The 25,856-nt window shown below is 34.1% G+C and overlaps 3 protein-coding genes across 20 annotated transcripts in view; 1 reads left to right on the top strand and 2 right to left on the bottom strand.

The window, feature by feature from the left end:
* LOC117917959 (probable sodium/metabolite cotransporter BASS3, chloroplastic) overlaps positions 1–25,856 on the top strand; it is a 74,161-nt gene that overhangs the window by 2,443 nt on the left and 45,862 nt on the right. The window lies entirely within an intron of this gene.
* Positions 15,713–25,856, bottom strand: part of LOC117917958 (putative disease resistance protein RGA3) — a 21,835-nt gene continuing 11,691 nt past the window's right edge. Inside the window, exons 1-12 of one of the 18 annotated variants that reach the window (XR_004651803.1) lie at positions 21,647–23,257; positions 21,364–21,547; positions 21,180–21,258; positions 20,961–21,054; positions 20,711–20,826; positions 19,277–19,470; positions 19,112–19,177; positions 18,721–18,995; positions 18,082–18,185; positions 16,518–16,587; positions 16,271–16,373; positions 15,720–16,090 (exon numbers count right to left, since the gene is read on the bottom strand). The gene's annotated coding sequence lies outside the window, so the exon portion shown is untranslated. Of the gene's footprint in view, positions 16,091–16,270; positions 16,374–16,517; positions 16,588–18,081; positions 18,186–18,720; positions 18,996–19,111; positions 19,204–19,276; positions 19,471–19,553; positions 19,711–20,710; positions 20,827–20,960; positions 21,061–21,179; positions 21,259–21,363; positions 21,548–21,646; positions 23,258–25,856 lie in introns of those variants that run through there. The other 17 variants (XR_004651798.1, XR_004651802.1, XR_004651796.1 and 14 more) reach the window with 17 other exon arrangements.
* On the bottom strand, positions 24,329–25,752 carry LOC117917957 (putative disease resistance RPP13-like protein 1). The gene is made up of 2 exons (XM_034834443.1): positions 24,459–25,752; positions 24,329–24,372 (listed from the first exon to the last, which is right to left on the bottom strand). The coding sequence occupies exons 1-2, from the start codon at positions 25,735–25,737 to the stop codon at positions 24,365–24,367; spliced, it is 1,287 nt and encodes a 428-aa protein (XP_034690334.1). The 5' UTR covers positions 25,738–25,752; the 3' UTR covers positions 24,329–24,364.

Genomic DNA, 25,856 nt, shown 5'->3' with positions numbered 1-25,856 from the left:
TTTAATGTTTTTGAAACAAGTTTTTAATGGATTTTCTTGAGCAATAAATGGGTTAATTCATTCCTTTAAGAAGCTCACTCAGTAGTGTGGTCTCATCGAGTCGGAGAGAAAGCATCAATCAGCGCAGAGGGAATCCGGTGATTCCAAGAGTGCTCAACATGCAGACCTAGTCTACACTGACTTGTCCCTTTCCCTGTCCCTATTGGGCGAACCTAGCTAACTGCTACCTTCTCTTCCGTCGAGGGTATTGAGCGTTCATTCCCTACCTCTCTGGTCACGAAAAGTGGGATCCTTGCTTCACTACTGACCGAAGCCTAGCTACTGCACCACATCTCAATCTCTCATTCTATTTGGGTTTGGGTACATACCCATTTTCTTCTTATGAGGATTCAAGAAGAGGTCGGGATTGAGCTTGGTACGGACTCCAAGTGTGCTCCAAAGAATAAGGGAAAAGCTGAAAGTGAAGGTACTAGTCAAGTAGTCCGGGAAGGATTGGTTGGCTTGAGCTAGGTAAAACCTTGTACTCAGTTTTTATTCTTCATAGTGGAGTTTTTCAATCGGTGATAGACCCGTGGTTTTTGATCTCTTCGGAGGTTTTCCACGTTAAAAATCTGGTGTTCATTGTCTCTTTCTCTCACTCTACATTTTGATTTATTTTTGAGGAGTGTTGAAGTATTTGCATGTGTTTTGCATTGATAAATTGTTGGGAGAGTGTTGATGCATACATTCTGGCTTGTGGATGTTATGTTTTGTTGAAAAGTTGTTGGAAGAAAAGTTTCTTGACATTAAGATAGTCTAAAATTAGGTAATATTTGTTGGGAGAATTTTTAAATTGTTATACAACACCTATTCACCCCCTTTCTAAGTGTAGTCCATTATTGAGATTCACATTTTCAATTGGTATTAGAGCAGGTTTTTAAAAGAAAAATCATTTTCGGTTCTTGAATCTCAATCATGGAACCTCATCAAGAGGGAGCTTCCATTAGGAGCCACCCTTTTTAACCGGCGAAAATTATTCTCATTGGAAAGTGAGAATGCAATATTTTCTCAAAATGCAAAGTGAAAAAGTTTGGAATGCCGTTGAATTTGGTTGGTCTCCACCTAAGGTGTTGGATAGAGAAGGAAGACCAACTAATGTTATCAGGCCTAACTTGGAATGGGATAGAGGTGATAGTGAAGCTAGTGAGAACAATGCTAGAGCCATGTATTCCATCTTTAATGCCATTAGCACGGATGAATTCCGTAGGATAGCCATATGTACTTCGGCTAAGGAGGCTTGGGATATCCTCCAAGTGACTCATGAAGGCACTAATGCTGTGAAAGTGTCCAAACTTCAAATGTTGACCTCTAGGTTTGAGACAATTAGGATGGAGGATCATGAGAACTTTGGAGAGTTCCATGCAAAACTGATGGACATTGTGAATTCTAGCTTTAATCTAGGTGAGCTCATCCCTAATTCCAAAGTGGTTAGAAAAATTCTAAGATCTCTTCCGGAGAGATTTAGAGCAAAAGTCATTGCCATTGAAGAGTCCAAGGATGTGGATTCCTTGAAAGTGGATGAACTTGTGGGTTCACTCCAAACCTTTGAAATGACTCTTGGATCACTTAGGAAATCAAAGGGCATTGCCTTGAATGCCATTAAAGAGAGTCCTTAGGTTCCGAAGGTGAGGGTAATGAGAAAATGTTCGATGAAGAGGTTGCTAGATTTGCTAGAAAATTCAAAAAATACATGAAGTTCAAGAAATATAAGAAGAAGTCCAAGGAAGATGCTAAAAAATGGAATAATTCAATGGGAAAATCAAATGTAAAAGACAAAAAGAAAGACAAGAGTGTCAAAAAGAACCTTGAGGTTGAATGCTTCAAGTGTGGGGGAAATGGGCACTATGCCACTGAATGTCCCTCAAAGAAAAAAAAGGAAAGAAAGCCATACAAGTCACTTGGAGTGACTCAGAATCATGTCAATCTAGTGAAAAAGAATCAAATGCCAGTGAGGAATGCACTAATTTCACAGCCTTTATGGTAAGTGTCATTGATGAACCACTAAAAAAGGAGGCACTTAGTGAGTCTTGTGAGTTAAGTGACTCAAATGGTGATGAGATGAGTTTTGACTCTGCACATGAGACTTTGTACAAGGAGTGTTTAAGTCTCAAACAGGAACAAGTTGAGTGGAAGGCTTCTAAAAGGAGTTTAATCAATGAGATTAATACTCTAAAGGGAAAGAAAAAATCTTTGCTAGATAAGATTGCATTTCTTGAGGGCGAACACTTTGACATGAAGAAAATGTGTGATGAATTGAAGAGTGAAAATCAAGTGTTTAAGAATGAGTTGAGTCTTAGGAAAGAAGAGTCACATCCTAGCTCTAAAAGACTTAGTGATTTGATCAATTTAGGGAGGAAATCATTTGATAAAAGAGGCTTAGGTTTTGTTGATGAAGCTACCACGTCTTTAAGAAAATTCCTCCAAAACTGAAACTTCATTGCACTAAACTGGGACACACCGTTGATAGATGTTATGCTAGGATGTTTGAGAGTTTCCAAAGAAAGTTGACCAACCTAATGAATGAATTATTCACTTTGAGAAATAGGTTGTTACAAGGAGGCAAGAGAGTGTTCAAGAGGGATTCAAATGTCCCTCATTATAGTGGCTTCCAAGGAAGCACTTCAAATGGAATGACCAAAGTCACAAATGTAAAACAAATATGGGTGAAAAAGAATGAGCTTAATTGCCTTGTTGTTCACATTGCACTTAGAGCTAGTGAGTCACACTCATGGTACTTTGATAGTGAGTGTTCACGTCATATGACAGATAATAGATCATTCTTCACTAATTTCACTGAATTTGATGGAGGAAATGTGACTTTTGGTGATGGCAATGTTGCTAGTGTGAAAGGGAAATGCACAATTTGTGCTCCTAGGATCCCTAACCTTGAAGAGGTTTTGTATGTGGAAGGATTGGAAGCTAACTTGATTAGCATTAGTCAAATATGTGACGAGAAGTTCAATGTTCAATTTTCACAAAATTTATGTAAAGTGTTTAATTTGAAGGAAAATTGTGTGATGATTGGTTTGAGAACTTCTGATAATTGCTATGTTGTTTGTCAAAATCCTTCTACCTCTTTTTCTTCTTCTCTTGTGTGTGGTAGTTCAAAAATTGAATCAATCGATTTGTGGCACCATAGGTTGGGTCATTTAAACTACCATGACTTGATGAACGTTGCTAATAATGAAGTCATCAAAGGGATTCCTAAGCTTGGAAAACCCTCTAATCCTATTTGCGGTCCTTGTCAAAAGGGAAAACAAACAAGGAGTACACATAAGAGAGTTGATGAAATTTTGACCTCTAAACCTTTAAAACTCTTACATATGGACCTCATGAGACCAATGAGAACTGAGAGTTTAGGGGGTAAGAAATACATTTTGGTGATGGTTGATTACTATTCTAGGTATGCATGGGTTGCATTCCTAAGAGATAAGAGTGAGGCATTCATAAATTTCAACGACATTGGTTTGAAAATTCAAAGTGAAAAAGGGTATCCCATTGAAAGAATTAGGAGTGATAGGGGGAGAGAATTGCCAATTCAAATTTTTTAGAATTTTGTCATTCTCTAGGAATCAAACATGAGTTTTTCGCTCTTAGAACACCTCAACAAAATGGGGTAGTTGAGAGAAAAAATCATGTCCTTCAAGAAATGGCCCGAACAATGCTAAATCAGCATGAACTCCCTACACATTTTTGGGCTGAAGCCATCAACACCGCTTGCTATACTTCCAATAGAACTCACATGCGTCCTCATACTAGGAAGACTTGTTATGAGCTGTGAAAGGTAAGAAACCCAATGTGAAGTACTTTAGGATGTTTGGAAGTAGATGCTATGTCTTGAAAGATCATGAAAATCTTGGAAAGCTTGAATCTAAGAGTGAAGAAGGGATATTCTTAGGATATTCCTCCAAAAGTCGGGCATATAGAGTATACATTTTGAGTTCAAAATGTATGGTGGAATCAATCAATGTGATTGTGGATGATCTAGGATCAAGGTCAAGAGAGTGTGATGAGGATATCATTGATGTGTCAAAAGATATTGAAGTGATTGAAGAAAAATCTGAAGATGAAAAGTTAAGTGAAGATGAAGAAAAAAAAGACGAGCAAGGAAAGAAAGGAGATAGGGGGAGAATTGAGCCATCACTTAGAAAGTCCATAGGTTTATGTACAATCAATTGACTTCCTCTAGAACCTATCTAGGACACCTTCTTGCATATCCTTGAGTCCTAGTTGTCTTCCTAAGTTCCTAACTTTAATCAAGTTGATGTTCTTTTTGTTTTGGTTCAATCTTTTCTTCATTTTTCATAAATTTTCAACATTTGTTGAGTTCATGAGAGTGACATGCTTACACTTTTGTTTAAGAGTTAAATTGACTCTTAATGATCTTAAAAACTTCAAGATGTTTTTATCTCCATGGCTTGATTGATAAACATGATATTGAATCCTTGCTATTTTGATTTGATTAGATAAACCTCAAAGGGTTAGCTTCATTTCTTTTAAGTGAGTAACAACTCATGATTGAACCTTGTGATTACATAAATTGTGAGTAATGTTCTTTATAGTCTAAATGCAAACTTATGTTTATCTAATGAGCATTAAAAAGTGAGTAAAGTCATTCAGAATATCCTTGAGTGTTTAAGATTATTCTTCCTTGATTGTTTGCCCTCTCTTTGAAATTAAAAAAAAAAAAAGGAAAAGGAAAGAAAAATATTAAGTTTTCCAAAATGGTTATGGCTCCTTGGCAATGTTTCAAGAGTTAAAAAGCCTCCATTGCAAGAGTGAGACATCCCTTATGTTGTTATGTTGTAAAGGCCACCTTAGTAATCCTCAAATAAAAAAAATAAAAAAATTGATCTCAAGAGTGAAGCTCATGTTTGTGAAATCATTTCAATGCTCAATGTGAAAAACAAATGTCGTATGATTTTTTTTGGGATGTGAATAAACTGTGTTAAACAGAAATCTGGCCAAGAGAGGTGCAAATTGACTTCTTGGAATAATATCTTGAATTTCTTTAGGAAGGAAGTGTGTTTTGAAAATGATTTTTTGCTTTTTGGGTGGATATAGGTTTATAAGTGGAAAGAAATTAACATACTTGCTATTTTATGGCGTCATGAGTAAGTCTTCTTTGAGCTTAAACTTCCTTGTTAGAATGTTGATAATCATTTGTTTTTTACCTATTCATTTGATAAATGTGGAATGTTCTTCAATCTTTATGTTTATTAATTTTGTCTAAAGTTAAGCGCCATTATTTCAATATGAATCAATTCTAACTCCTTGATTGAAAGATAAGTATGTCATCCTATTGAATCTTAGCTATGGTGAATCAAATTTTCAATTTTTTTGGAAAGCTTGTTGGTTTTCTTGTGTTTTTATTGTAAATTTTTGCCTAAGTCATTTTTCAATAGGGTGTCGATTGATCCACTGTGTGCACAGTCTTGTGACCGAGAGCCCTTGAACGAAATGTGGATCGATCCACCAAGATTGATACCACTTGATTCCAACACTTAGAAATTTTTTATGAAAAGTTTCATGCAGTTGCACAATTTTGTTCTTTCACTAAGAGCTCTTGAACGATGTGTGGATCGATCCACCAAGATCGATACCACTTATGCATTTGCGACAAATTCCATTTTTGCCCTCATCTAGTTCAACGCCTTTGGTTTAATGAATCAGGGGTATTTTCGTAATTTTTTTATAATTAAAAAAAAAAAACTCAAAATCCCTAAACATTTTTTTTTTGTTTTGTGTGAAAATTTCCAATTGTGTCCCCAACTGGTTATACTCATGGGTTAAATGGATGAGGAGCATTTTGGTAATTAAAAGTTAAAAAAAAAAAAATTAAAATGTCAAAAACCCCAAATTTGGTTAATCTTCTCATTTCTTTCCAAGCCCTAAGGCTTTTGTTCCAGAGAATAACCCTTCGTCTCTACACTATCACCGTCGTATTGTTCAATCTGGCCATTGTCACCGGAAATCTTCGCTGTGTACAACTCTCATTCTCATTCCCGTCTGCTGTCGTTGTTTCAGCACATCCAGTTCTATTTGGCTCAGTCTGCGGCTGTGATTCGGTGTACAGTCAGCTTGTCTCATCTCGTTTTTCTTTTCATGTTCTCTGTTTGTCGCTGGCTTGCATTTCCATCTTTCTACTAGCATTTTCTCCGGTGTTAGTTGGCCTTCATTCCAGCTTTCCTTGTCAATTGATCTCTGTATCTTTCCCGTCATAGGATCGCTGATCTAGTAGCCCCTGGTCTTTTGTGTACAGGTTGGTTCTTTTTCCACTGGTGTTGCTAGTCAGTTTTTGTGTGAGATTTTTTCACAGTAGGCTATTTAAGTGGGTTGTTTGGGAACAATGCCTCCAAAAGGTTGTAGAAGCAAAGCCCCTATTAAAGGGTCATCCTCTAGAACCTTAAAAGGTGCTCGAGATGAGAATTTACCCATCATTCCTTCTATTCAGCCTCCCAGTATCCCCAAGGCTCCTGCAAAAACTTCAATTGATGGGATTTCTTTCAATGCTTTCTCAGAAAGTTCTGTAGAGACTAGTACACCAAGGTTTATCGTCAGAGGTCTCTTGTTCTTGAGAGACAATTTCATCTAGACTCTTTTCTTGACACACCAATTCCAGATCTATTTGTAGAACTAGGATGGCTTCCTCTAGCAAACTTCACTAGGACTGCTTGTGCTCCTATTGTCCGAATGTTTTATTTGAACATTATTGAACATGACTTGGATGAGTCCTACCTATAGTCAAGTCTTTTTGGAATTGTTGTTAAAGTCACCCTTGAGCTAATTGCTGAAGTCTTAGACATCCCGTTGGTTCAAGCACCCTTTGTGAGTGATTTGGAAATCACCTTTGACCTGTTGGATGGAGTGTCTATTGACTTATGGGGAAAGGTTCGAGGACAACTAGGCTCAGTGGTACACACTGGTAGCCTATCTCGTCCTGCATAGGTATTAGCTACTTTTCTATCATTCTTAGTTTATCCCTCCTCTCATCAGGCAAGCATTTGTAAGAATGTATGCATTCTCTTGTCTCGAATCCTTCATCGGGAACCCATCAACCTAGCATCTTACATCTTAGATGAGATGATTTTTCGAGGAGATCCTATAGTGTCTAAGAAGGAGGTTCTTCCCTATGGCATTTTAATCACACAAATCTACCAAAGGGTTGGAGTTGTATTTCCTGTAAATTCTTCTTTTCTTGAGCCAATGGGTCCCATTGATACCTCTTCTTGGAATCGATGTCAGGCACAGATTAAGGGTGCCTTTGGTTCTAAGAAGAAGGTGTGCCATAGTAGAGCCAAGAGAAAATTTGGTGAAAGTGACGCAGATTCAGATGTAGATTCCAGTGTCCTAGCTCAACTTTGTGCTAGGTTTAATGCTTTGGATGATAAAATTTTTGCTTAATCCACCTTGTTGTCTGAGCAAATTTCTCAACTCCAATCTCATATGGAGAGAGGTTTCTCACTAATTGATGGACAAATGCTTTGCAATATGGATCAACTACACGCTCTTGAAGATTTTGTCCATAAGGACCTATCTTAGCCAAGTAGCAGCTTGTTATTTATTTATTTATTTTTGGACAGCTCTTTGTCTTATGTACTTTGCTTATCATGTTCATTTTGCTCGTCTTATGTATATTGATTATTTTGAACAACTCTTTGTCTCCTTCTGGGACAAAAAGAGGGAAACATATTACACATCATTACATTTGACATGGATGGTGAAATGACATGTAGTTGATCATGACAATGTCTTTATGTTTTGGATATTTGATATGTTGATCATGATCATTTTTTTTGTGTATTTGTGGTTATTGGACATGGTTTTTTGACTCATGAGTGCATATTGACTATCTTTAGGCAAGTGATCTTTGTGGATATATGTGGATATCCGTGTCAATTCATTCAAATCTGTTGGAAGTGCCTTGGAATATGTGTAGGTGCTACTAATGTTTTTTTCTTGAGATTTATTTGCAGGTATTGTAGTATTTAGGTTGTGGTTTTGAGTGAGTGAGTGACCTTGTATGAGAGTTGGGTGGGGCTTACTTACTTGTACTCATTCGTATTGTAAAGGGTTTTGTCCTAGAATTGCCAAATGGGGAGATTGTGAGTGTTTAGCTAGGTTGGCAATTCCGGACAAAATTTCTAAGTGTCCCCTAACTCGACTTTCCAATTCCTATTCGGACTACTTGACTTTGAAGTCTAAAACTTTGCTAAGAAGCCAAGGTATATATGTAGCCGAGTCTGTGGTGATTGGATGTGAATCGACCTGGTTTTTAATCTTTAAATGTGTTAGAAAGTTGGGAAAAATGGTTTTTGGTGCAAAGCTTTCATTCCCCTGTTTTTGGATCGATCCAGGTGCAGGGGTGGATCTATCCAACTATTTTATTTTATTTTTATCAAACCTCAGCCATTAGATTAAAGGTTTCTTTTTACACTTTAAAAAACAATCTTCTCTCATTTTTGTGGGAGGTGATTGCAGAAAACGTGGAGAGAGAAGCCACACTCCTTGTGTTCTTCATTTTCTCATTTTGTTTTCCTAATTTGGGGTTTTTTTATTGCAAAGAAAATCCACTTATTTTAATGTTTTTCAAACAAGTTTTTAATGGATTTTCTTGAGCAATAAATGGGTTAATTCATTCCTTTATTCACATTTCAATCTCTCATTCCATTTGCGTTTGGGTACATACCCATTTTCTTCTTATGAGGATTCAAGAAGAGGCCGGGATTGAGCTTGGTGCGGACTCCAAGTGTGCTCCGAAAGAATAAGGGAGAAGCTGAAAATGAAGGTACTAGTCGAGTAGTATAGAAAGGATTGGTTGGCTTGAGCTAGGTAAAACCTTATACTCAATTTTTATTCTTCATAGTGGAGTTTTTCAATCGATGATAGACCCGTGGTTTTTGATCTATTTGGAGGTTTTCCACGTTAAAAATCCGGTGTTCATTATCTCTTTCTCTCACTCTATATTTTGATTTATTTTTGAGGAGTGTTGAAGCATTTGCATGTGTTTTGCATTGATAAATTGTTGGGAGAGTGTTGATGCATATATTCTGGATTGTGGATGTTATGTTTTGTTGAAAAGTTGTTGGAAGAAAAGTTTCTTGACATTAAGATAGTCTAAGGTTAGGTAATATTTGTTGGGAGAATTTTTAAATTGTTATACAACACCTGTTCACCCCTTCTCTAGGTGTAGTCCATTATTGAGATTCACATTTTCATATAGACTAGTGTTTGACTATGGTTAGATTTGTTACTTGATGTTTTTAAAAATTTGGGAAGTATTGAAGTGTGTTAGAAAGCAAATATCCTAATTACCAACCAAAGAAGAAAGTGAATCTATTGTGTTCGTGAGTGTAGTATTTGTTTTATAAATTTTTGGAAATTTTAGGGATGATTACAATAGTGTTTGACTAGGGTTAAGTTTGTTACTTGATATTTTTAAAATTTTGAGAAGTATTGAACTATGTTCAAAATAATAAATTGCATATTTATAATTTTTTTTATAGTTCTCTATTATTGTCAATCGTGCATTTGACCCTTAAAATGCTCCTTTGACCTGATCAAACCTTAAAAATTGATTTGCACTTTGAATTGAACCCAAAACAAAATATTAACCTTGAAACTTGGTCATCATTGGGACAAATTCACTCTTGGTTGTATAATTGCACAAAAATTATCATAAAAACAAAATATTAAAAGAATATTTTCATAAATAAATTTGTTCTAGTTATTTTATTTTTAAATTTTATTTAATTGATTATAAAAAAATATAAAAACTATAATTATAATTTTATTAGCAAGTCTTTTTTATATCATGTATATGATATTTAAATATTAAAAAAGATATTATCATAATTTATTTTATATCATTGAATATATTTGAATTTATAATTTTAATATTAAATATATTTTCAATTTTGACATATTATTATCATTGTCAAACAATATTTAATGTAGCTTAATAATGAATATATACTTATAAAATTTATATTTTTTATCGACGTACATAATATTATTGTTGACTATGACCAATTATATAGTGCAAATATTAATTTCTTTAGTAAACAATTTCAAAATGTCTATTATTACTTTTTCTATCATTTTGTAGAGTTTTCCCAATATTTCCATGAGTTTTGATCAATTTTGGTCCCATCAATGTTTGTATTGAAATACCCACTGATATTTCCTGATACATCCATAAAATTGACTTATAAATATATCCATCAAAACAAATATTTTAATTCTTTCCATAGGGTAGGATTTATTATGAAAGAACACTTTTTTGGGCTGCAACAAGCCTTAAAGAGCTGAGTGTTAAAATACTAAGGTAAGAAGTAATAAAAATGAAATATAGCATAAGAGACATATAGTGTAGTTGAATTTTCTTGTCTTCTAAGTTTGAGCATATGAGGTTATTCCTATTATTAAATGAAATGTGCTAAAAAGGTCTCTAAGAGTTGCCCATGAATATTAAATTGGAGTGCTACTTCCACACCAACGTTCGTTGAGCTCCAACAATTTTTTTTTTGAACTCCAATGTGAGTAATTTTTATCACCTTATATTTTGATAGTGTTGTTACTTACATACTTATATATACTTATGTTTTTTTATTACATTACCTTAACTTGAACTTAACAGTTATCTTTGTGTTTGCTACTTAAACCTACTCTAAAGGAATATGAATAAGATTATTATAAGTATTTGAATAAGTTAGAGTCATTGCATGGTGTTTCTCAAGAAGTTTTAAGCCAACCAACAACCCCATAACATGACACTACGAGTGGCCCAAAAGATGAAGATGACCCAATAGAAACTTTTGCATATGTTGTAGTTGCAATGGAAGATGAGAACAAAGAGGATCATACAATTATTTATTAATGTCATTTTTTTATTTTAATTATAATACTGAAAACTTAACTACAACTAAGTCTTGGTGAACCATTTTATTTTAAGAACTTAACTATGCAATTATTTGTAAATGATAATAATTAAGTCAAAGTAGAAAGTTTCAATTAAGAATGTAACCATGTAGGTAAACATTTCAACTTTAGATAGCTTAACCAACCATAGTTTAGTTCAAGTGAGTATGTTGATTCATAACTCAATGTTAGTTAAATTCTTTGTAAATTAATTTAAATAAGATTGTAATTGAGAACTTAACCTAGTTAAGTTTTTTGTAAATGAAACCTAACTATACTTAAGTTCAAGTGAATAATCAAATTGAGAACTCTACCTCAATTAAGGTCTTCATAAATGAAACTTAACCATAGCTAAGTCAAGGTGAATACTTTGATGAACATAACTTAAACTATCATAGGCACACATCATTTCTTTGTTTTTTTTTTTTTAGTTTTTTTTTTAGGTACAATGATGTATAATGAGTTGAGGTTTCATTTGTTTACAATAAGTGAGGAATCTATGGATAAAGTTTATGAAACATAGAGAAAACTCAAAATCAAATTTCAATTATTTGAAAAGAGAACCAAAGGAAGTCAACACAAAGATAGATGACTTAAGACAACTTTTACTGGATGTTAGTGATATACTTATTGCATTTTATATTTTGTTGTATAAAATTATGTCTTGTATTTGTGTATTTATGTTATCATATTGTATGGTGTATATGTGATTTCATGTTAGAAGGAAAAATGAGTAATGTGCCACACATAATATAAGATTTCCAAAATCAGACATAAATGAATCGATATTGGTATTGTATTACAAATTTGAGTCTCATGGATAATAAGGAGGATGAAAACTATGTCTATATGGATGTGAAGACAAATAAAGAAGATATAATAACTACAAAAAAAAAAAACATATAATAGGGATGGGAAGGGTGATGATTTGAGTCTTGATCCAATTATTGATATTGCCAAACTATTTAGTACCCCTAGTCTATTGAGCAACCTTTTAGTTTATATATATCTATAGTAGCTATTCCCTACTATATCTAAGCGAAGACATCTTACTTTTTGTAGCATCATTTCACAGACCCTTTAAAAAGAAGGAAAATGAGAAAGTAAGGATAAACACATCTCAATTTAACACTTTGCAGTCTTTTTCCAAAGAAGTAAGGGAGACCTTTCATAAGTGACTGAGTCTCGAGCAAGGGTAAGTTATCCTTAATTGAAACTTGTAATAGTATATTTTTGGTAAGTTCTTCACTTAACTATGAATTTTTTCTAATATGAATACAATAAGGTCTATGGTTGATATCGGTTACTTGCATGTAGACCAAAAATGGTTTCAACCACTAGTTCATCATGGTGAATGACTAAAAAATAAAGGTTTGTAAATGTTCTTATTGTCTTTGCTTTTACTTATATAATGTTGACATTTGAATCAAATAGTGTAACGAACGTTTTTTGTTTATATTGTTTAGTATAATGTTTCTAGAAATAGAGAATAGATAAGCCACAAGCCTTTTCTCAAAATTTCACTACTATAGACACCATGTTTTGGGTATGTATAATTTTTTCTTACTGTTGGTCCTTATATTATTAGATAAATTATGCTATTTTAACTATTCTTTTTCACCTTTTCTTATATAAAAAAATGTTAAAGCAAGGTAGGAGAAACGTATCAAGAAATGGAATCAATTCCAGATGCAAGAATATGATGTTCTTATTGACTATGCTAATGGGCGTCACCTAGTTCCTTCCATTAAATAGTCTTAAGTGGACTTTGTCTATATCCCTATCAATGTTTGAAGTATGCATCGACTATTAGAAGTAGTTCACCTACTCAGAGGAGAATATGTGTATGACTCATTGATAGACATTAATAATGATAATTGATTGAAGGGTGTCATCACACCTTTAGCTAGATTGCATGATGTTCCTTAACAAGAACATGAGTAAATAAACAAATACCTAAACATTCATCTTATCATTTTACCTTTATGTCTTATGCAATAATTTTTTTTATAATGATCTTAGTTTTGATTATCAGTGCTTAATGCAATTGTGATTATGAAATGTTCATAATAAAAAATGCAAAATACTTGATGCATAATCATCCATTCAACTCACTAATTGATCGGTTTGGATGAATTTTACTTGGTGTTCAAAGTTATAATTTTTTGAATGTAGTTTGATATGTTAAACCAATATTTTGAATCAAAATGAATATTTTGATTATAATATTATACATTTTGTTATTAACACTTTATGTGCTGTTGAGAGATACATAATCAAAATCCAAGTAAATAGTTTGATTTAGAAAATTTAATTCACAATTTAACCATACAAGTAAACCTATCATAATAAAATATAAGTATGGATTTTTAAGTGACAATTTAAGCATATAGGTAAACATTATAATTTTAGAGAACTTACGTAATAGTTTTTTTCAAATGAAACTTAATCAACTAAAATTTTCAAAAAGTTCTTCACTTCGGTTGAGGTACATAAAATTTTCACTTTATGTATAAATTATTCATCTGTGAAGTCTTTACATATAGATTCTTCATCTCTAAAGTCTGTTGTGGAATCTATGAGTAAAGTGAAAAGAAAAGATAAATGATTTTAACAAACTTATATTTTATTCTACAACTTTATTTGATTACTTTGTCATATTTTTTTGTGTTCTTTTGTTATTAAATTTCCAATTTCCAATTTTAATTTAACCTAATATTGTGATTAGTTTGCTAATTTGATTGAAGTCTTTCTAAAGATTTTCTTATTACTCTTCTTAGTTTAGATTTGGTAAGTGAAAATAATTTATTAGAAGTTTCAATTAGGTTTTCAAATCTTAAAGTTATTTCATGGTAGTAGGTTTGAAAACAGATTTGATATATGTCAAGTGATTCATATTACTTTTTTTATCCTTTGGATTTTGAGGGTGAATGTTTAATGCTACCTTCAAATGCCAAAGAATCTTAAAGTTTGTCATAAATTAGATTGATTAAGGTGAATATAGAAAATTAATTTTATTTTATTTTTTGATAAAATTGAGCTTATCCAAAAATCTTCCTTGACCTCTTTAGCATGACTGTAAAGAGCTATGTGCTTGAAAGTGTTTTACAAAGCTAAATATAAGTAAACAGAGTTGAGAAAAAAAATTGATTTATTACATTTTATTCCATGCAACGAGCATTGGCTATCATTCAATCCTTACCCCACATTTCCTTGTTTATTTATTTTATTTCCTCTTCAATCTTTGAATCATTTGCACCTAAAATTTTGTGATACAATTTCTACATCATCACCTCACTTCTTAACTTTCCATTTCATTTATAGAATTATTAATTGTATCTTTCCATTTCATTTATCGAATTATTAATTGTAGAACCTAGGCGCTATCAACTCTCCTAAAAGCAATTGCTATCAGTACCGTCCACGATATTATAACAAAAGGGGAGTTGATGGACGCGACCAACCCTCCAATCTGCCAACAATTTTCTCCCTTCCTAGGGGCACCCCTAGGGTTTGAACCCTTGACCTCGACTCTGATATCACTTGTAAGACCTTAAGCACTACCAACTCTTCCAAAAGCAATTGTTATCAGGAAATGCGCATACCCTAACCTTATAGTGCATTCACCTAAGCGCTTACGACATTTGAACACAAGGGAAGTTGATGGACGTGGCCAATCCTTCGATCTGCCAATATTAATCTACGTTTTTATCTTAGACACTCTATTTGTTGGAATTGAGAATCTTACACATCTAGAATATCAATACATATTGAGCAGCAAGGAATTTAAGATATCCTTAGTTTACAAAAAGTACTAAAGAAAGAAAAAAAATGTTAAGGAAAATAATTTTTCCATGTTTGGTTTCAACATAAAAATTAGGAATGAAAATCAAATATAATTGAAATTAGTTAGAAATTTATACATCTTTAAATTATTTAATCTTTACATAAAAGAGGAAAAAATAAGTTAAATGAGTTTGAAGTAGTGTATAAAATCATTTATTAATTTTAAATCTATATTTTTTTTATTTTCTTTCATTTTTTTTCTTTCCTTCTACTTTTTCTCTCTATTTTCTTTCACTCACATTTTCCCTCATATTTTTCAGGAACCAAATATAGCCTTAAAGTTCACTATTAGTTGAAATGTAACCCTAGTCATAAATCTCAAATTTAAAAGTTTAAATAAATTAATCAAGATATATTTTATTAATAAACTAAAATGGTTTCCTATTTACTTAATTTGCCACAACTAGAAAAAATAAAAATAAATAAAAGAAACTTGCAGGCCTTTGATAAATCAAGTTGTTAAGGATTGAATGATGGAAGTCTTTTCAACAATATGCCAACTTGGCATGTACCTATATAATTAAATTAATCAATATTTCTTTGAATTCATTTTTAAGTATGATTAGTGATTTATCATAAAAAAAAATGAAGGAAGAAATATGCAGATGTCATGAAGAGATTTTTTTAGCGGGAATATTCTGTGTGTTTGTCTAGCTTCTACATTTAACAATAGATAAACTAGAATCAAAAGTAATTACTACTATGATAGTTTAATTTTATATTTAAAAATGTATTTTAAAATTTCTCTTTATTAAAGATAAAAATAATTACTTTTTTGGAAATTAAACTACAAAAATTTAGTTGATGTGATGAACAATACCATCTAATTATAATTCAAAGATGATGAACGAAAACATATATAATTTACCATTTAATGTCTATCTTTTATTGAATCAACTAAAAATGGAAATGATTGAAAGTTCATGTAAGCTTTGAAAAGGTCAAGTTTCACATACCGTTAAAATATAATCAGAGAGCTAACCTATTTCAAAATTATGGTTATAAGGTGCAATCTTACACTTTTTGCACCTAAGAAGAACCTTCAATTTAATGCTCTTCTTGTATAGAACCACTTGTATTGAGAATAATCCACAAGGGAAGAGAAGGGAAAAACTCTTAAGCCCACCAAGAATCAACTCCCGGTCTCATGGTTAGGATTGGAAACCATACCAATATCTTCACAATTGAACCACAAGACAAAGCAATTTCCATGTATTTGAATCTTGATGGATACCATCAGCAACCATTGATGCATGTATCAGTCAATTCTAGGAAATCCCATACCCTAAGATTCAACATGGAGACAACAAAACCGTAAGAGAGAGTATGAGGGGTTGAATTACCTAGTTCACACAATTCTAAAAAGACAAACGTGCAATTTAGATTGCATATAAATTTTATATTGTCATAGGCAATAAATTGTCTAAAGCAAAACAACTAAATAATATGAATCATTTGTTCTTACCTCATTGTAGATTGAAATTTCACATTTGTGCCAAGAATGCAAGACCTTTTATGGCTCCCAAGAAGGATTCCCAGTTCCAAATAGTACTTTAAAAGATGAATCCCTATTTTAATTGCAAAAAAAAAAAAAAAAAAAACTAATGAGTAATAATATGAATTCATCTTTTTCTTAAGACAAACATTGTCATAAGTGTCTATAAAAAAGAACAAAATCTATAATACAAGTGCTCACAAGAATATCAACTTACAATTGTTCATGTAAAGAAAACCCATGTATAGCAATGTGGTTTCTCAAAAGTGGAGTCAATTAGTAGTTACCTAGAAAACACCAAAACAGAATAACGATTACCAACCTTATCTATTAAAGCAAAAGCTTATTACAAGCTTTAACGATTTTCACTAAGGGACGATGAGGATCTCATTCTTAAAGTGAATGAACTTTTAACAAAGATACACTACATTAAAAATGACTCAACTACCATGTTAACTTTTTTACCATATGGTTAGGAAAATTTTGAGCATGACCACATTCTCAACCCTTAGTAAAGATTAAAAGGCTTTCACATTTTGTTGGGGTTTGAGCAGTGTGAGAGAACATGCATGTTGCCTAAGCCATTCTCTAGGAAATGCTTGAAGAACATTTAACACTTATAATTTTTTTTTTCTAAATATTATTATTAAAATTAAAACAAGAAATGTAAGATAAACAAAAATTAAATCGCATACGATGCTTTTACCGATAACCTTTCATCTTCTTTTCATTATGACCACATGAGAGAATGAAGCCCTAACACTAGAATCACTCCAAACATTGAGTGAGCAATATAAAACTTAAATTTCCTTTCTATTGGTATAATAGTGAAAAAAATTATCATGGTATCAATGTAAAAATCTTATTAAAAGAAAAAAATCAAAAGCATTTAATTTTGAATGTAAAACAAGAAAAAATTGTTATGCAAAATTTATTTGTATATTCATATTCATTGTTGCACAAACAACTATATTCCATGATTAAAAGCAAATTTATATAACCATTTACATTGCTAAATTGGAAAAAAGGTCATGATGCAATAGAAACCGTTAGGAATTAGAAGGCTTGAACTTCTCATTGAGTTTAGTTTAAGGTTAAATGACTAACAGATGAATTAGAAAACTATAATTCTAGTCATATAGAATGATGCATATGAACCAAAAAAAAATGAGAATTTAAGGAGGAAATGCCAATTAGTAAATGCTATGAAAACAAAAATGGCTAAAGCATGCAGATTAAAAAAAAATGCAATTATATGAAAAATTCGAGTCTAGAATTGCAATTACATGAAACATATGAACTGATACCAGTGAAATAGAAATTGGAATCACATGCACAAATTTTTCTTAAAAAATGGTGCATTTAATACAACTCTTTTCGTTAAATAGAAATTTTCATCTGCTTATTAAATAGTGAAAATTATTTTCTACCAAAACCTACAATTCAATAGACTAATAAACACCTATGTTCTGGAAGAGGATGGTATGCATAATGTACAACAAACTTTATTTAGAGGTAATCCATAGAAGGGATGATAAACCAGTCCCCTAAGAGGAAACAATGTTTGAGTATGATGACATTCTTAACTCTCCCAGAGGTGTGACACCATGATTAAAAAGGCTTTCACATTTGATTAGGGTGAGAGAACAAGCATGGTGCAACAAACATTCTCTATGAGGTGCTTGAAGAATGTATAAGGGTTATAAAGATGGATTCCAAAAAAGTAATTATTATTAAAATCAAAATAGGAAATGTAAGATAAACGAATGAAAATAGCATACCATGCTTTTGCCAAGTACTCGTTCATCTGCTTGTCAATATGACATGAAGAGCTAACACCATATTTACTTCAGACATGGGATCTCCAATATGAAAGTGAATATTCCTTTTCGTTACAATAATAATGAAAAAGAATTTATCATGTTAGCAATGTAAAAGCCTGAAGAATAAATCAAAAGCATTTCATTTTGAATTTTAACCAAAAAAATTTGTTAACGCAAAATATATATTTGTATATCCTTATTGTTGCACGAACAAGGCATTAGATGGTAGCTATCTTCCATATGTAAAAGTGAATTTATGTAACTATTTGAATTGCTATTTTTTTTTTTTAAAAAAAAAAAGAGGTGCAGGAATTTACAGAGTTTTAGTTTAAGGTTGAACAATTAATTGATGAATTAAAAAACCAAAATTCCAATCATTTAGAGTGGTGCATGTGAGTGACAGAAAGACTTCAATTAAAAAATAACAATTAGTAACCACTGCAAAAACAAAATTTGCATTCATATGCAAATCTAATTAAAAAAAATAGTGTTTATATAAAAAAAAATGGAGCTGGAATTGCAATTACATGAAACGTAGAAGCTGAGATATTGGCCAGATAAACAAGAGAAAAAAGCGACAGTTGTGAATTGGGGTACCTGATTGAAATTTTTACTGTTGTACAATGCCATCTATCACCACAGATGGGGGAACTGAGCAATTCCAGGCCATTTTTTTCCTTTGTTTTTTCCTACACCTCAGTTTTAGCATAGGTCATCTCTTGATTTCCAGTGTTGCTAGTATTTGTAGCAGCCCTTCATCTGCTTCCCATCAAACAAATTCTTAGGGATCCAAACTCATACAAACCATAGCTGTTGCCATGCATCATTTCATGGTGTTTTCAGAGTCTCACAGTAGCTGAGCACAAGCCCCTCTGTAGCAAGTATTGGAAGATTAATTATCACAAGTCATAAAAGATAGCGATTTCTTCAATAAGTAATAATGGTTAAGATTAAAAGAGGAACATAAACAAAGGAAAAAAAAACGTACCATGCTCTTTCTATGTAACCTTTGAGCTTCTTTCAGAAATAATAAAATCAAGAGAAACAAGTGGACCTAATGTACAGAACAACAAGAAAAAACTGGAACATTTTGGAGAAGAAAATAATTAGTAAGTAGAATCTTTGATGGAAGATTACAGAGAATTAAGGGTACCTGGTTGAACTTGTTATTGTTTTACAACATCATCAATTTCCATACTGAGGATGTGAGCAATCTTGGGTGAATCTTTTCCTTCGTCCTTGAGGCACCTCTTTTTTAGAATAGGATATCTCCCCATTACAAGGCATGCATGCAAGTCTTGGTGGCAGCCCTTCCTTTGGCACAAAGGACCGGAGCTTAGGAAAATGCTAATCCAGAAATAAATTATATAAGGAGTAGAACATCATAAATCACACAAACAAGCACATAAATTTTCTTTTGTGAATATTACCCTCTTCATGGGAAAAAACTGTATACCTGTGACCCCTATGCTTGCCAAGATCAAGCCAATTAAATATAATCAGAATCTGCTGTATGAACCTCTTCCATGTCTTTAAAACCAAAAGAGTAACAGTGATGCAACATTAATTAAAGATTGCATTAACAGGGAATGCAAAGAGAAGCAAACATTAAGGGTATTATATGGATTCTTCAAATTAATATATATAACTATTTGCCATGTATATAGACAAAGAACATGCAGGTGCAGCCAAACGCATGACAAGGAATGGAAAAGAGGTAGAAAGGGACTAAAAAAGCTTTACAGTCAAAGGAATGCACATGTCCTGTATTCAAGAACTTTTGGCTTATGGTGGTCTGTGGCCTTGCAAGCTAATGTCTTATTATTGTAAACAGGAGGTTGTGTTTCTTATAGCTGGAATAAGACCTAAGGAGAACACTTCTATTATTGTGGCTGACTGCATGGCATAGAGATGATATCCAGATGGCAATTTTCAGAAAGGAATCGCAGTTGAATCCAAAGTTGTTCTAGATGCTTCATTAAGACAGGAAATTATTCTGGGTGTCACATCAGGTAGCATGTTGGCAAAGTAAAAACTCATACTCCTTAGAGTATATAGTTTAAGAGGATCCAAGGGTTGTTATTTCAGTTTCTTTAACTCTTCCCTCTCAAGGTTTGGTAATCTCCTAGTTTAGAAGTTATTTCAACCCTCATGAAATCAGTCTTCAATAAATACATCTGATTATTTTTTTAATTCAGCAATCTTAATATTCATCACAAACATTCATACAGCTATTTAGATACACCAATTTCTTACCAGTAGTCTTTGAGAGTTATTCTTGAGAGAATTATGATGTTCAATATAAAGAGACAAAAATAAAAAGTGAAAAATAAGAAGAAAAGAAAAGCTGGTAAGCAGGGGGACATCATTGGATCTCATTTCCAACTCTCAGACCAAACCATAGAGTGAGGGAGGTCTTGATTGTTGATTGAACCAACAATTGCCCTCTCTTCAACTCTAAACTGATTATGAAAGAAGATGATGTTTTATCCCTATAAGATTGGGCAAAATGTTACATGATCATGAGAGACTCCAAATACAAACTGATTATGAGTCATCAGGGCCTGGTTAAGTTACAGAAACTAACCAGAGATATTAGCAAACTCTCTTCTTCATCACTTGTAACATGAGTCATCAGGGCCAAGATTTTTACCAAGCCGTAAGCTTCACCTTCTGGAGTATCTCATGGGCAGAGCATGCCCACTGTTGCAAACACAATGATACAAAAAGAATCATGTAACACTAAGTTATAAGAATTTTGGTGCAGAGACTTGAGCAATCATATAAAAATATTCAAATGTGAAAGCTACAAAGACAGTAATGAAATATCATGTTACCTGGATAGGTTGCAATGGTCTTAGTCCACTTACTTTCTTGGACTTCTCGGATTTTGGGGGGGTTTTGTCATGTGCCCTGATTAGGGGATTTTACCTTCAGCTTATATTATGTTGACATAAATTTGAGAGAACACATAAGAAATCAACACAAAATAAAACAGTGCTAAAGACAATTTGATGAAATGCAATGGTCAGTTTAAAAGTTTGAGAAAGTTATACCTCTACCTTTTTTGCAATACATATTTCCAAGCAGATGGCAGAATCCCAAGAAAACTTGGTATTAAACAAGGGAGCATTCCTGTGTAATCAAAGTACAAAAGAAAATCAAATAAAGGGGCTTCATTAACTTAATAAATGCAAATTTTGGATTAGAAGAAAGGCTAAACAAAAATATCGTAAATACCTTCTATTAATCAATGTTGATTGAAAAAGTATACTGGCTTTAAGCAAAATGACGCATCAGATATAAGGCCTCTTGCATTATAGAAAGGATGCATACTTTAATAGGTGTATCAGACATCTATCTCTATGTGGAAGTTGTGGGTTAGTTCTACAACTTCATAGCTTATTGTTGAGGAGAGCAACCCCTGATTACAGAACAAAAAGAAAAGAGTGGAATATTTTAGAGAAAGTAGTAATGAGTAAGTAGAATGTTTGATGGAAGATTAGAGGGAAATTGGGGGTACCTGATTGAAGTTTTTATTGTTGTACAATGTCATCTATTGCCACGTAAGGGATGTGGGCAATCTTAGGCCAATCTTTTCCTTTGTCCTTGAGGCACCTCTTTTTCAGAATAGGACATCCTTTGATTACTAGTCTTTCAAGTGTTGACGGCAGCCCTTTCTTTGGCACAAAGGACCGGAGCTTAGGGCAGTCCGTGAATTGAAGGAATTTAAGAGAAATGAGGGTTTGGAGACCAATGGAGGCTATGGACTTCAAGTTCTTGAAATCATATATGAAAAGAGAGTTGAGAGATGTGGGAAGAAGCTGAGACCAATCATCCGTAAAAGAAATCACATCTGGAAATGGGCCTTTGATAAGGATCCTTTCAAGAGACGTGGGTGTGTGGGGGCTCCGGGCAAATAGAGGCCTCCTCACATTGTTTTTGCCATTTGCAATGGCCAATCTTTTGAGGTTCGGGGTAGAAAACACTTCCAAAGAGGAGGACATCACGTCTGGACAGTTACATAGAGCCAGGCTACGAAGAGAGGTGAGATTTTGCAACATCTTCCCTGGAATTGACTCTAGTTGATTGCAACCCCAAATGCGAAGTGTCTCGAGCGTGGAGGGAAAGTCGCCCCTTGGAATGGACTTGAGAGAGGAACATCCCCGTACTTGCAGGCGTTCAAGACAACAAGTGTGGTGCATAATTCCATCAGGTAGAGACTCTAGTTTCTCACAATTGTGAATTGTCAACGTCTTCAGGGTGGTGGGTAGCTCACCTCTTGGGAAGCCAATAAGAGATGAGCAATATGTGATTTCAAAGTACTCAAGGGCACGACTATTGATCATCATTCCATCTGGTAGTGTCTCCAGACCCTCACAATTTTCACCAAAGATTTCTTAGCATGGGCGGCAAACCTGTCTCTGGGAATGACACCAGTTTAGGGCAATTCCGAATTAGCAAATCTGTAAGAGATGTGAGGGTGTGCAATGCATTTGGCAGCTTCTCTAAGTTGGAACATCCTTTCACTTCTAAGTATTGAAGATTACAAGGCAGCCCCTGCTCTTCCAAGGAAACTACCCCATCACAACTAATGATCCATAAATCTCGCAAACTGCTAAGGCTTTCCAATCCCCTCAAACATGCCAACTCATCACATTGAATTATTCCCTGACCTTGAAGGGTTGTTAAGGGTTGTGCAAGCCCTTCCCATAAACAACTCGGCTTTGAAATTTCCTCAATGTATAATTGGGTGAGTGAGGGCACATCAACAACCCTACTTTTCAACGTTCCCTCGTTACATCTATTTACTTTCAATTGAGTAAGAAATGGAAATCGTGGAATTGAAATTGTCAATTCTTGGCATTCTATAACATGAAGTTTCACAAGGCAAGCTAAGCAATCAGGCAAGTTGCTGAGTTTTGGACATTTTTTTATTAGAAGCCGACGGAGGCAAGGAAACAATGCTTTAGTTTCCCCACCCAATTTGGGAATTAACCAATCTGTCCACTCTGGCATGTCCTCAAATGTCAGATACTCCAAACACTGAAAAGGATTCACAATCTCCCCATAAAACTCATTACCTATGCTTTTAATTTCATTCATGCCTTCAATCTCCAAGCCTTTGAGTAAACGCAATCTTCCTAGTGGTGGCAACGATGTGCATTTTTTACAACTTGTAAGTCTCAAAATCACCATTTTTGAGAATGACGGATCTCCTATCCACTGTGGGAATATTGTTCCGCCATAAAATGCAATAGTGAGTTTTTCCAAACTTTCATGAGGTTCCAACAACTTAAGAACCTCTTTTTCATCACTTTCATGCCTTGAATTACCAAAATCCTTGCTCCACTCCATCTTTATCACTTGAATACCGGGTCTCTCCTTTAAATTAACATATCTCACATCTCTTGTATCAACAATATTGTCCAACCCTAAAATGGCAAGCTCCCCTCGAAGATTCAATAAGTTCTTCAATTCTTTTATTTGTGATCCATTACCTTCGCTCAGAATAAACTTAGACAACGTTTGCAAATTTATCAACTTGCTAATTTGTGAAGGCATCTCTTCCAACAAAGTTGAACCACTAATATCAAGGTGTCGAAGATTGATTAAATTCACAATGTCCACAGGTAACTTCATGAGTTCTCTACAATTGCATAATATCAATGATTGTAAATTGTAAAGATTACTTATTGTTTCAGGCAACCTTTTGAGTACAGTGTGAGATAAATTAAGGTATCGTAAATGTTTCAAATCACCAATTGAATCCGGTAACTCATTGATCTCATAACAACTCAAAGAGAGCACCCTTAAGTGTCTCAACTTTGGCAACAAGTCATGAAACACCTTAGCACTCAAGTAGCATTGCTTCTTATTATCTATGTTGATTGGTAGAGCAAAAAATGTTCGTAATTGCTCCATTTGCTCACAAACTTCAAATTTTGTAAACACGTCGAACTCGCTACACATGAACGACAAATGACGAGTGCTTTTAGAAATTTTATCTACATTCTCTAAAGTGGAGCATATTTTTGCAGCAACATCTTGAGCTAGATCATTGATCAAGTCATGCATCACAAATCGCAATTCACGAGTATTTGATGGTTGGAAGAAACATCTGGATAACAATTCATTAAAATAATCAGCACCTGAATCTTCTATTTGTCGATTATCTCCTTCTGCTTGATGAATTAAACCTTCGGCCATCCACAGTAAAATTAACTGCTTCTCCTCAAATTCATAATCCTTAGGAAACAATGCACAATAAGCAAAACATCTCTTTAAATGTGGAGACAGATGTTGATAGCTTAATCTAAATATGGGGACAATACCGCATTCACTGGTATTCCAAATGTTGCTATCCAATACACGTTTCCATGCTTCAACTTGTAATTTGGAGCGTAAAAGTCCACCGACCATCTTTGCTGCTAAGGGTAAGCCACTGCATTTTTGTACTATCTTTTCACCAATGGATTTCAATTTCGGATGTTCATCAACATTTTTACTTTCAAAGGCATGCTCCACAAACACCGACCAACAATCATCATGAGATAAAGGCCTGAGAAAATGGTGATAATTGTCTGCTCTCATCAGTGATGCAACATTTGTATCTCGTGTTGTTACAACGATTTTACTTCCTCCTTTCCCAGACTTGAATGGGGCACGCAGCTGATTCCATTGCTCGTAGCTTTTAATGTTCCACACATCGTCTAAAACTAGCAAAAACCTTTTTCCAGCCGCCAGACTCTTGCTTAGCTTGAGTTGCACTTGATTAAAGTCATCCCCATCACGAATTTCAGCCGGAGAGACGGCATTGAGAATCTTCTTTGTTAAATTCTCAACATCGCTCTCATCCGATACACACACCCACGCCCTTGGCTCAAAATGCTCCACTATCTCATCATCCTTGTATATGAACTGGGCGAGTGTAGTTTTCCCCATCCCACCTAAGCCAACAATGGGAATGACCCCAAAGTTGCTTTCACCTGCTTCATCTTTCAACAGCATGTCAATAATAACTTTTTTATCTTCATCCCTCCCGTGAACAGGTTCATTAATCAAAGATGTAGTGGGGGGTCGTTGCCAAGTAGGAGCTGCTCCAGATGCAAACCTTTTCGCACTTTTTTCAACACCCGGGACCATATTAAAACCCAGCTTAGCTTTCCGGTTTGAAATATCGTCTAACCGCCCAGTGATTGCCTTGATCTTGGAGCCCATTTCAATATTAAACTTAACTTCACCAACAGGATTGAAACCAGTAAAGCAAGTGGGGATGAGGCTCCGTACCTTACTTGTGGTGGCCACCTGATTAGCACGATCTGCAATCAACCTGCGTCGCAACAGCTCGGTGGCGAACTCATCCAGCACATCCTCCATGTCGTAGGCCAAGTCTCGGAGATCGTCTACCCACTCTTTCACGGACAACTTTGTTACCTGCTTCTCCTCGGCTTCGTCCAGGACTTCATTAATCATCCGCAGTTCCCTCTTCCACCCTTCCAGTTCAGCAATGACCTCCTCCTGGCGTGCAAACTTGAGCAAGTCGGGGGAAGCCAGCTTACCAAATAGAACTTCAAGGGCAGCAGAAAGAATGGACTCTCCAACAACCTCCATTGCTGTTTGATTCTTTCCAGATATCGAAGGACAGGGCAGTAGAGAGACAGATCGAAGAAACAAGTGAAGTTGAAAATTTTCTGCGCTATGGAGACTCGAGCAACAGATGTAGATGCCAT

Source organism: Vitis riparia, chromosome 7, assembly GCF_004353265.1.
Source record: "Vitis riparia cultivar Riparia Gloire de Montpellier isolate 1030 chromosome 7, EGFV_Vit.rip_1.0, whole genome shotgun sequence".
Lineage (NCBI taxonomy): Eukaryota > Viridiplantae > Streptophyta > Magnoliopsida > Vitales > Vitaceae > Vitis > Vitis riparia.
Note: the sequence above shows the minus strand (reverse complement) of the source record. Positions and strands in the feature narration are given on the sequence as shown.

Excerpts from the sequence above, each read along its gene's own strand:
- LOC117917957 (XM_034834443.1), bottom strand. The coding sequence starts at position 25,737 with ATGGAGGTTGTTGGAGAGTCCATTCTTTCTGCTGCCCTTGAAGTTCTA.